Source organism: Megachile rotundata, chromosome 1, assembly GCF_050947335.1.
Source record: "Megachile rotundata isolate GNS110a chromosome 1, iyMegRotu1, whole genome shotgun sequence".
NCBI lineage: Eukaryota > Metazoa > Arthropoda > Insecta > Hymenoptera > Megachilidae > Megachile > Megachile rotundata.
The window spans coordinates 7270841-7283247 of NC_134983.1; the positions used below are offsets into that span (position 1 = coordinate 7270841).

Consider the following 12407-nt stretch of genomic DNA (forward strand, 5'->3'; position numbering starts at 1 on the left):
ATGAAATTATTAAGTGCCAGAAAAAGTTTGCGCGGATCTATAATAAAAAATTTAATCAATTTTAACTTTTTTTGAAGTATAATTTTATTTTACAAAGTAATCAACATTTATTTCTATAATTTTCTAATATACTTTAAGGTTATTATATTAGAATAAACATCTTAGGTTATATTTATAAGTATTGAATTAAGTCCTATTTTGATTTCATTTTCGTCATTAGGGAAAGAACGCTGTAAGGCTATACAAAATAAGTGCACCTTTCTTCGTAACAAGTGTTAGGTTGAAATAGATCTTATTGTTTTCTTTATAATAAATGTGTGTAGCTACACTAAATATTAGTATATCCTTTCCATGCTGTTCAGGCATAGTTGCCCATCATTGAATTATGTAAATAATTCAGACTTGTATACATGTAATTACACCAGAGTTGTTATACTTTTCGAATTATTTCAAGAAGTTTGATTTCAATTTATCAAACAGTATGACCGCGCAAACTTTTTCTGATAATCAGTCGTTAAAATTCTTGCGAAATGTTGGGAATACTTTTCTTTTAGATACTTCTACTTGTACTCGAAACAATAACACATTCATACCTCTATTTGAAAGACTTAGCAACGTTTCTACTTTATTTAGACTGAGCATTGTTTTTCTTCCTTCCTTCCGTTCTTACAAATTCAGTGAAAATGTACAAGAAGATACAGTTTATTTTAAATAAGCGTAGATATTAATTATTATTCTGACATATCAATTTAATCACAATAAAAATCACAGGATATGTTTATTTCAGTTTCATATAGACAAACACATCTTCATAACGACTCAAATAAGGTAAATAACTCCCCTTCTGTACATATAAACAATAAAATCCGTAAGATTATTATAAATTAAATTATAATATTTCTTAAAGTTAAAAATCTTTTTTTCTCTTTTATTTATTAAAATTTTTAAATAAATCTACGCTTATATACAACAGACTGTATTTCATTGCAACTAAAATGAAAGACATATACTGAATTCTAACAGCACCGTGTAAAAAATCAAATCAATTCATATTGTAGTAAAACACAGTAAAAATATAGACTATAAAAATATCGAATCCTCCGAAAAGAATCCAGCCAAGCGAATGTAATCTCGTTTAAGACACGCATACATCCTTTGTGGTTGAGGTGTAGAGGTTGGCGAAGGTCGTGGTGTTATAATACGCAAAATAAATTCTTTACACGAAGGTTCGGGGAATGTTTTCAGTTTATTATCTCCAATTGCATCTATATCAGCGTTACTGTTAAGAGACGTCATGATGAGTGCCGCCTAAAACATAAGTAATGTATTACGTATTGAACAAATACATACTCAAGCGCAACTTAATTAAAAAATTAGTAAAATTTTGTACTTTTTGAGCGTCTCTGAACATCGTCGTTATTCGACTACCAATATTTCCTCTGGAACCACCCGGTACTTCTACTTCTTTCCCTCGCATTAATTGGATGAGAAAGGAAGTGAATTCTTTCGAATCATCATTTCCTCCTAATTTGTGTTGCAAGGAATTTACTTGGGCAACTAGAGCTTCAATTCCTTCGATATCGCGAGTAATTTCCTATAATGAGTTCGCCTTTTTATGTACAGTGTTCATTGCTGATTCATAAGTAAACAACTGTAGGTACCTCATACAAATGTAGTTTTTGATGAATAGGCTTTGTTGCATACTGCAGTTTGTTTAGTATACTGAGCGCAACTTCGGGCAAATTTGGTAAAGCATCTTGCTTCTGTTGACTTAAAGTATAAAGTGCAGCGTGATTTAAAGCCGGTAAGAGAAGCTGTGCAATTTGTCCTATGCGCTTAGAACTTAGAAAATGTAGAGCCTTTTCTGCTTCTCTCGTGTCATCGAACAACCTTTTTTGTCGGTGGGCAGGAACTGGTTGAGCTGAACTCCAAGTTGTAGACCATGGATTATTTGGAATGAGCATTCTTGCTGATAAATGTCCTGAATTAAATAACAATAATTTAGTCTTAAATGAATTAGTTAAAGTAAATGCATTATTTAATGTTTCATTATTAATAATGTTTAAAAGGTATGTAAGATTATAAGAAACCTGTAGGTTGACCCCATTCATCTGTTCCATCATCTTCAATCCAATCCCTCGGCGAATACCATCGAATAAAATCTTCCAAAACTGCTCCGGGATTTGCTGCCTATAAATAAATTATAAGAATTAGTTACCTTTCAAGACTTATTTATTTTTTCACCAGAATGAAATTTCGAATAATGGAGTAGTCCAACTAATTAATACTTTTGCTAACATTGTGAAAACCAATAGTTATTTCAATTAATAATTTCCTCTTCTAAATATAATAAGGATTCAAACTTTTATATGATGTGTAGTTATCAAAGTTTAAGATAAAATTTTACCAATCGCCGATTCATTACTTATTCTATCAATTTTTTATGAAAAGTCTGATCTGCATTTTGGGTGAACCAGACCCATTAATTATTTCAATGGATGTCGATCATCTTCGTTAATTTATTATTAGCACCTTGAATGATTCCATATCAGATAATAAAGAGGCGCTCATTAATCTAGCCCGCATCTCTGAAGCGTGTTTATCAGTCCCAAGCTGCATCATCACTTGTGCATCTTCCTCGAGTTGATCTTCAGTCTTTGGTACAGGATCCTGTGTTATCGGTAAGTAAAGTGGATCCCCAGTTTGAATCAACCTAAATAATATTGATATTTTGATAACCAACAATAAACAATTTGTTGCGTTAAATTAGATATGTATGTATATGTGTGTGTCTGTATGTATGCACGCGTGTATGTTCATATATGTATCTCTATGTATGTATGTGTGAATATACACATGTATTGTACATGTATGTATGTTTGTATACATGTACATGTCTATGTGTGCATTTACACATATGTTTATGCATTAAATATTGATATGTAACTAGTGATATTTAAATTGAACCTAAGATAAAAAAGTTACTGTAAAAAAAAGAAGATATAGATGGATTTGCAATTTTTACTTGAACGAAGGATGTTTGGCTAATCTTCCTGCTGGTTTGTTCCACAATAGATGTTTCGCTTTCAGCTGTGTCCTTGTCATCGAATCGTCCTCGTTTGTTGGTTCCTCGCTGGTGCACTCGAAAAACTCTTCTTCTTCCGACTCTGTTGCAGTCAGAGAAGACAAGAACAATAAAAATTATTAATTTTTCCAATTTTTAGCAAGTAAATTCAATAGCCTATGTTTCCTTTGATTAGTTGTACATATACATAGATACAAATTAATAATAAAATTGTGATGTACCTGTTTCAAACTCGTCGGTGTCCACACTTTGAGACTTGTGCGCCGATTCTTCTCTAGCCTTCTTCTTTTCGATGCAACAGTTCATCATCTAAAAGAACGAGTAAGATAGAACAGTAAGAGGTTATTGAATAAAATGACAACGAAGATTTACCTGCAACTTTTGATGCAGTATGCAAGTCCTCACGGAATCCGGAAATCCTGGACTGACTCTGAAAATTTGCAACCATAAAGTCTTGTTATAATCTCGAAAAGCATTACTTTAGCAATAAATTTATTGGAGCGAAGTTTTCTTTGTCACAACTGCATCTCGTTGTGCGCTAATTCCTCTTGAACGGTTCAAATGATCTTAAACTTGCCATTATGATCGAGTTCATCACTGTACACTGCGATGGGAATCGAGAAATAATCACCGAAAAACCAATTGCCAAAAAATGTCACGCTTTAATCAGGGCTCTATTTTAAGCTGAACAAAAACAATCACCAGGTCAATGAAACCCTGTCTGACTTGTCTGGTGACACATCGTTTTTCAAGACTTTATATCTACTCACAAGAAATTCATCAGTGAATTTACGAAATACGGATTTTACATATGTGTGCATACATGGAGCATGAGTGTACGTAATGTGAAACATGGTCTACACTGGGTACATGTTCCTTGATAAAGTTACATAGTATTATCGGTCATAGTTTTAACATGCTTAGTATATTACAGTGATAATAATGGAGTCAAATGGAGTAAATGTATTCATATGTGGACAATGTGTTCGTACAGAGTACAAAGAAAAATAAATTATTAAAAAGTGGAACTAATTGTTTACTTGCCTTTTTCATTTAAATAAGTATTAATTTTTCATAATAAAAATAAAGTGTTCCTTAGTTTACAATTTTCTGTATCTTCCATACTAGGAAGAGAACTATCTACATTTTCTCAACTGACTACTTCTGAGTTTTACAATGAAGACTTGAATATTTTCAAGTAGTAAACGCTGTAACAATCTTGTTAACATTTAATAAGCTACATTAATTGTTACATTAAAAAGACCTGTATAAATATGTTACATTTATAAAAATCGTATAAACATGTTACATTAATAAAAAATGTATAAATATATTAAAATAATGATACAAATATATACAATTAATAAGATTGTCTATATGTGAGTTACTGTATAAATTATTACTATTTTACAAGTAAATGCATTGTTTATTTTCCTCAATAAATTACAGAATATAAATGTTGACATACACATTGAGAAAATAGAAATTAAAGAATATGAAGGTATGGAAATAAAAATTTATACGCGTACATTCTACATTTAATCCGTCGCTTTTTAATACCATGACGCATTCGTGACGTACACCAAAATTCAAATGTGATAACCGGATTTTTATTTTAAGAATGGCTGAATTTCACATTTAATTTCGGCTACAATCTGGACAATCAAGAATCGCTAAGTACAAAATATGTCTAACATTTCAACTTAACATTGCAGTAATAATTAGATTAAAATAACTATGTCGAAAAAATGATTAGAGGATTAACAAAATTTAAATACAAGTCATAAAATCGTCCATCAGAAGTAAAAAATCCCACAGGATTTAAGAGAATTCGCTGACGTATGGCCCACAAAAGTGACACAGACAAACTGAGTGTACCGTGCCAACAAGGTCAAATCGGGTACATATGTAAATTGTTTTCTTGCTGAAGTGGGTCTCGGATATCATGGGACACCCTGTATAGTTCGTAAACGACTACAGGGCAGTGAAGGCGGTCACAGTGTAGAATCGCCCAAAAATCGGAACACCGATTCGGTAGTTCACGGTCGAAGGAATGATCGAACGAATTACTCTTTTCGAAACTGTGCTCCACCTGCCCTACCTTGGCCCGCACCGGTGCGAGCCAACGTTTCTAGAGGGGGTCGAACGCTAAGCGAATTCTTGCAGTCTACTCGAAGACCGTGATGCCATCGAGACGAACTTAACGGTTCCCAGTTACGAAGGAGTCGCTGCCCGTGGATTACGTTCCATCTCGACTCGCTCGCGAATTCCTCCTTCATTTTCTTTTCTTCATCGTGATTTTTCAGTAGCTTCGGTTCGTCGTTCGACTTTTCATTTCCGCCGCGAACAACAGGTGGTATCCGTTCATTTGATAACGTTCCTGTGTTCCTGAGTTGATCGTTCTTCTACGTGTTGCTTTCGTATCTGATAGCGAATTTCGTGGCAGGATTATGGACCGGTTGTGAACGAACCGCTGACAATTATGAGTGAGTAAATCCGTGGATCTTTCTTTTATCTATTTATCTCGGGAATTTATTCTTTACGGGACGTTAGGGCGCTGGACATTCGGGTTTTGGTGTTCTGATAAAAAACATGAGTGATAAAGATTTTGCTTTGGTTTTGTGTTTGACAACCGGTTGCATTTTGTAACGAAGATGTTAATCGTTGATCACTGATATTTCACTGGATACTATGATCCTTGTAATTTCCTGTTTCTTTGTACTAATGGGAATTGTGACTAAAATTGAGAACTTCGTTTACTGTATTTAGGAAAAATGAACAATTTTTGAATTTGTAAATAGTATCGAAGCAAATAAAAATATAGTGACGAACAATAAGTATATTGAAGAAGAATCATTGAACGCTTACAAATTGATATTCGTCAGTGTTTTAGTTCAAACTCCTGAAGAAGAGTTACGGTTTAAATGTTTAAGTTAAATAAATAAGTCAAGGTTCAAAACTATTCTATTTTTGTCTTGGAAAAATATAAATAGGTTATCTTGAAAAGTTTAATTCAAAAACAGGATATTAATCCATCATTGAAATTTTACTCAGTAACGAATAGCACAATTTTGTATTAAAAATTTTTAAACGAATACAATCTTCTAAACGCAAGTATTTTAATGAATTACTTTCATAAACAGATTTCATAATCTTTAGTGAAGTACTTTCATAAACAAATAATAGTTGAATTAAATAACAATCGTCATTTAACAACATACTGATTAAACGTTATTACACCAATACACCTAATTAAAAATAACTAAAAAATCTGCGATCTAACTATTAATAGAAGCAATGGAATTTCAAATGTTTTCAAAAGTTTACTACTTGAGTTTCTTGAATTTTGAACAGAACCATAATTTCAGTACAATATTTAAACTTAGAAAATCTTTTAGAACAATTTTTACTAATAGTCATAACAAAATGATTAAAAATTAGCAGTTGGAATTGATTTAAGTACGCGCTGAAAGGTAAACTACGTGCTAAACGTTTGAAACGATTAAAAAGAGGGAAAAAGGGGAAAATTACACGTAGTACACGTGATCGAGTGAAGTTCAAAGATGTTTCTTACATCTCAAATAACTATGATTATAGCAGCGAGTTTCAAAGGGCGAATGCACCTACGCACACGTCTTATAGGTATCCTCTTCAACTTGTACTGGCCGACCTTGAACCATGTACTACACGAGGCCATATACTCTGTGTCCGGTTGACTTGTATTCGATTGTACAAGGTGTTTTAAAAGTTACGAGACTAACTTATAGTCTGTTAGTTATACCTGGTGTGACCCAAAAGTAACGAAACTGGTCCAATAAATCATTGTACCTGTAGAATCAGTTCTCCGTGACATTATCACCTTCAAAGTAGTCCCCTTCAGCATTCATACACTTATGCATTCGGCGCTGCCATTGTTGGTAACAATTCTGGAACGAGGTTTTTGGAAGTCCTTTCGGGAGATTCTCCGTTTCTGCCTAAACCTCTTTAACTGAGGTGAAATGGGTTCCCATTAAGCAAAATTTAACTTTAGGAAATAAAAAAAAGTCGCATGGATCCAAATCAGGTGAATAAGGAGGATGCCCCATCACAGTGATATTTTTGCTGGTCAAAAACTGCTTGACAGACAGTGCCGTGTGAGCGGGTGCATCGTCCTGGTGCAGCAGCCATCCATCGCTCCACAACTGTGGCCTTTTTTTCTTAATTTTTTCACTAAATATTTTTAGTACTTCAATGTAATAGTGTTGGTTAACAGTCTGATCACTGGGAAACCACTCAATCATTATAATTCCATTAATGTCGAATTTTGATTTTGACATGCGTGCTTTTTTGGGTTGTGGGGATCCTGAAGATTTTCACTGCATCGACTGGCGCTTACTTTGTGTGTCATAGGTAAAAATCCATGTCTCATCACATGTTACAACAGATTTCAACAAATTTTACAAGAAACTTGATGTTTATTCGCTGTTCGGTTTTTACGTTAGACATTTTTCCGGCAGAATGCAGTTGCACGTGTTCACTAAATAACGCAATACTTCCAAATGGTATGATCGATTCAATCGAAATTTGCAAAATGGATAGAGGAGGTATGTGGGATGATGCCACAAAAACAATTGCTGCCAATTCCATTGTTTTTTCAAGATACACACCGAGTCTCGTTTCTTTTGGGTCACACCTCGTATTGTAGTCTGTTAGTTATATTAGTTATAGTAGAACTTATAGTTATATTCATATATTATACACATTTAATATTGTGATGAAATGAGGCACCCAGAAGCAAAGATATGTGACATTTTTTTTGACATAAGAAAAATCAAGTTTGAAATGTATTAAAAAATTTTGTTTCTATAAAAATTAAGTTATATTTAATGCTTGTCTGGTAGAAATATATATACAACTTTTAAACGAAGTTCCTTTTTAGTTCACGATATGAACCGTTTATTTTGAAAGTGCTATAAGTGCATTTGCTTGAATATACATTATTTTAGTTAAATCACCTAAAAAAAATTTGTATAATCAAATTACATATTGATGAATCAGTAAAAAAATTGCTGAATTGCCAGTCTTGGTATAATTAACCTATATTTGTTCATTGACATATATGCTGACCTTTAATTTTTTCAAAATATAAGGAAATGGATTTACACCACTTTTAAAATAAACGATCCATATATGAAAAATAATGGTATATCCTTTATGCAACATCCAAATGTTTCATGATGAGTGTTTTATGAGAAGATTGAAAAAAGAACATGAAATAATATATTCTGAACATGTTAGTGTATGAAAATGTTCCTTCTTTCTTTATTTATTTTTGATATTACTGAGAAAATCTATCTTTGTATAAAATGTTCATTTACGAAGGTTTCGGTTAGGTTAGGTTAGGTTAGGTTGCGAGCTATTTCGTGTAAGATCTGTATAAAATTTTGTGCTATGTGTCAGCTATGTATAAATTAGTGATAAATATGTGATATGAATTTGATATAAGTTATTATAATTTTATATAATAATCAATATCAACAATAATATAAAAATTATCGTAATAATATAAATAATTTGATATTATGATTATAATAATTTGATATAAATATGTGATATCAATGAAGTTTAATAAATCCTTTTTAATTGACGGAGTTGGTGATTAACATGAAATAACAAATCATTTGAAGGAGGTTGGAGAGGCTTCATACAATTTAATATACAACTGATAGAATTTCCGACTTCACATAAGGGAATTGTATGTATAATGTTCTTTATAGGCAAAGATAACATGTAGTTACTCCAAACAAATTTGTCGATGTGAAATCATTTCATTATACACTGCGGTGCATAACTATAGCATCATCTACTTTTTTAGTTGTTCTGTAATTTAAAGTTAAAATGCAAAAAATCAATTGCAGGAGACGAAATGGTATGGGTCGCAATAAATTTTATATTAAGTCTCATTGAAGTTGCTCCTGTATTAGAAACGATATAATCCAAAATGTGATTTTGGCTTGTTGCGAAACTATAGCACCAATGTCATTAAATTAACTTCTCTCCATCCAGTTCAACTACAAACTCACTGAAGCTAAATAATTACATTCTTATTAAAATACAAATTAAAATTTGACAATACTCAAATTTGTTAAACAATGCCACGTAGTAGATATTTGACCAAAGAGGAGAAGGGTAAAATTTTGGCGTTTAAGGAGGATAAAATTAGTGTTCGGGAAATTGCCCGTAGGATTGGGAACTTACATGAAGTCATTTTGATTTTCTTAAATAATTCCTTTAATTATGGCAATAATGAAAAGGATGGTCCAAAGAAAAAATTGAGTCCCCTTACCGAACGAGCAATTGTAAAAGCAGCCAGTAACATCCAAAACAGCTGTAACCAAATTAAAAAAGAACTCAACTTAAATATTTCACGATGGACAGTACGTCGAATTTTTAAGTGTAATCCCAACATGGAGAAACAGAAATTAAAATCTGCACCAAAACTTCTACCACGGCATAACGTTGCGAGGCTTGAATACGCTCGAACGAACATGCATCGCGACTGGAAAAGCGTAAATTAACCTTAGATGTCAAAATCTTTTTACACCAATTTACTTAAACTTCTATCACTGACAATAAGGTTATATTTTCGGATGAGAAAAAGGTTAATCTTGATAGTCCGGACGGTTATAATTCATATTGATGAGATCTGCGAAAAGAACCACAATACTTTTTAAAAAAAAATTTTGGCGAACGAAGTGAAATTGAGGTGCCCTTGCATTGATGGCATGTTGTAATTGGCTTTTCCGTCGAAAAAGATGGGTAGTGAGGAGTACACTATAATTGTATCAGACAATTTGTTACCTTTTATAAACGCACATAGTGCAATTAACTGAACTTTCCAACAGGACAACCCTGCTGTACACACCAGTCGGAAGACAGTATCATGGTTGGAAAGAAGAAAACTAATATTATTAAATGGCCAGCATGTACACCAGACAAAAACCCGATGGAAAATGTTTGAGCCATTATTGTCCGAAAAGCTTATGTCGAAAATCGACAGTATGAAAATATTTTAGAACCAAAAAACGCAGTACTAAAAGCATGTAATGAAGTTAGCCAACGAATTTGTCAGAAACTCATCGAGAGCATGCCTGATAGAATTTTTCAACTTATAACAAAACAAGGAGGCCTTACAAGTTATTAAAATCATATTTATGTGTATATATTTGACATTTATTCACATGGTGTTATAGTTATGCAACGATGAAAAATCAATTTTCATGTTATATTTTCTTATATAGTAAAATAATATCAACAAATTTTTACTGAAGTTCATCGTTCACTATACCCTTCAATTTCATATGGATGATTTTTGTGTTGTTATTCCAAAGTCAGAATCTACTAAAAATATAGGTGGTGCTATAGTTCTGCACCGCAGTGTAGGAAGTTTTCTTGTTGAGAGATAAGTTTAGCATCTGACTTATGTAAACTTTTTCCCACTGCGTTTTTATTTTAATGATATATCAATTCTTTTATACGATAATGCATTCGATATTACGTATACAGTTCAATGTTCGGCGCTTTCACATGAAGGTAAGGTGTTATTAGAATTATTGTTTTAAAATTTTTAATTTGAAGAAGTTCGAGGTGTAGGTTCAAAGAAAATATGTATCGTACTTTCCCAGTGAAGTCTAATCATAGTAATCAGTAACGTTTTAACATTAATTACAATAGTTATTAATAACATTTTGAAGACAAGATATGGTAAAAATTATTTGTTTGAACGTTATTCTTTATTTGATACAGTATATTTGTTTTTATTAATCACGTAACATTATATAATTTTGCAATTTTTGTTATCTTTATATCAATCTTTTAGGAACAGTGTTGGTAATAGAAGAAATGAGATCATATTATTACTTAATGCTGTTTTTAAAATATTTGTAAAACTTGATTGAAATCATTTATGTTTATGTTGTATTCTTTAACAAATTCTTAAATTAAATTCTTCTGGTTCTGATCAAAATTATAGTCTTCCTCAGGATTTATTATTTAAAACGAATAATAGATAAGATTAAGATACCAACACTGTTGAACTTCCTTTAACGTAAATATAATGTAGGTGATTTTATGCTATGCCAATTACTGTTAGCACTCTTGCAGATTGAATAATTAAAGAAATTTGTAATTAACAAAGCTTGAGTAAAGGGTAATAATTTTAGTCAAATCGTTAGTTAATAAAGGAAAATATTATTTCATTAATGGAGAATATTAAATACTATTTTTTATTATTATACTGTTGAAGTCTGAAATGGTAAAAACATTTGATCTATGAAATAAACTAACTGTAACTCATAATGTATTACATTATTAGGTATTTAATTACATTCATTAGATTATTAGATATTTAGTTTTATTATGTCTGCTAGGTTGTTAGACATTTAGTTCAATTATGTTTGTCAGATTATTAAACATTAAATTTCATTAGTTAGATTATTAGGTATTAACCCTTTACACTCCTTAATTTCTATGATCTATCAACTCTTTCGTTCACAAAATAGATTAAGAAAGGGATTCTGAATTAAATGTATTGCAACAGAGTGGAGTATGTGACAAATATATTTTTCCTTTATTATAAATACATATATTTAACCAATCCATTTATTTCAATTATTTATAAGCTCCAAGAAAAATGTGATGTCGTGTCACACTTGACATAGAAGTGCAAAGGGTTAATAGCTAATGTCTAATTACATCAATTAGATATAAATTGTTGAAGTTTGAAACTTTTTATTTCAAATTATCCAAACTTAAAGTCATTTAAAAGTCAGATATGTAAAATCAATTTAACACTAACTACATTACTACGAAATAAAATATACTTTGTACCACTTAATAAAACCACGATAACCCTGACCTTTTAAGAAACGAAATCGCACAACCAAAATCGTACTTTTGGCGATTTAAAATATTGAACTCCATGGTTAATCAAAAACTATCTAACTTTTGAAATAGTTTCTTCATTAAATTATTAAAAGAACTCGTTGAACACCCTATATATTAATTATCTGAGAATTTTATTATACTCCCCATTCCAATTAATAAATATCGCTAATTATCATCGCACTTCCTCATCAATTACGTTTACATTAAAGTAATATTAAGAGTTACAGAAGGAAATCCTGCAAATTATCGTGAAACGGAGCTTCTTAGTCATTAACATTAAGCCAAGAATTGTACGCCTGAAAACGAAAGAAACTCGTCCTGTTCTACATAGTTTTACGCTAAAAATCCAAGTCTATGATAATTCTGTCCTATCTGGCAACTATTACGAAGAAATTTC

At 31.6% G+C, this 12407-nt stretch overlaps 2 protein-coding genes across 3 annotated transcripts in view; one reads left to right on the forward strand and one right to left on the reverse strand.

Moving 5' to 3' along the window:
* Positions 1-594: 594 nt before the first annotated feature.
* Rab3GAP1 (RAB3 GTPase activating protein subunit 1) overlaps positions 595-12407 on the reverse strand; it is a 36360-nt gene continuing 24547 nt past the window's right edge. For both annotated transcript variants that reach the window (XM_012279334.2, XM_003700605.3), the window contains 8 exons: positions 3458-3515; positions 3307-3394; positions 3026-3167; positions 2533-2713; positions 2091-2190; positions 1662-1981; positions 1391-1594; positions 595-1308 (listed from right to left, as the gene is read on the reverse strand). In XM_012279334.2, the coding sequence (XP_012134724.2) occupies positions 1081-1308; positions 1391-1594; positions 1662-1981; positions 2091-2190; positions 2533-2713; positions 3026-3167; positions 3307-3394; positions 3458-3515 (1321 nt within the window). In that variant the 3' untranslated portion in view covers positions 595-1080. The remainder of the gene's footprint in view (positions 1309-1390; positions 1595-1661; positions 1982-2090; positions 2191-2532; positions 2714-3025; positions 3168-3306; positions 3395-3457; positions 3516-12407) is intronic.
* haf (leucine-rich repeat and fibronectin type-III domain-containing protein hattifattener) overlaps positions 4941-12407 on the forward strand; it is a 29513-nt gene continuing 22046 nt past the window's right edge. Inside the window, exon 1 of the mRNA XM_012279333.2 lies at positions 4941-5571. Within this exon, the coding sequence (XP_012134723.1) occupies positions 5568-5571 (4 nt within the window). The 5' untranslated portion in view covers positions 4941-5567. The remainder of the gene's footprint in view (positions 5572-12407) is intronic.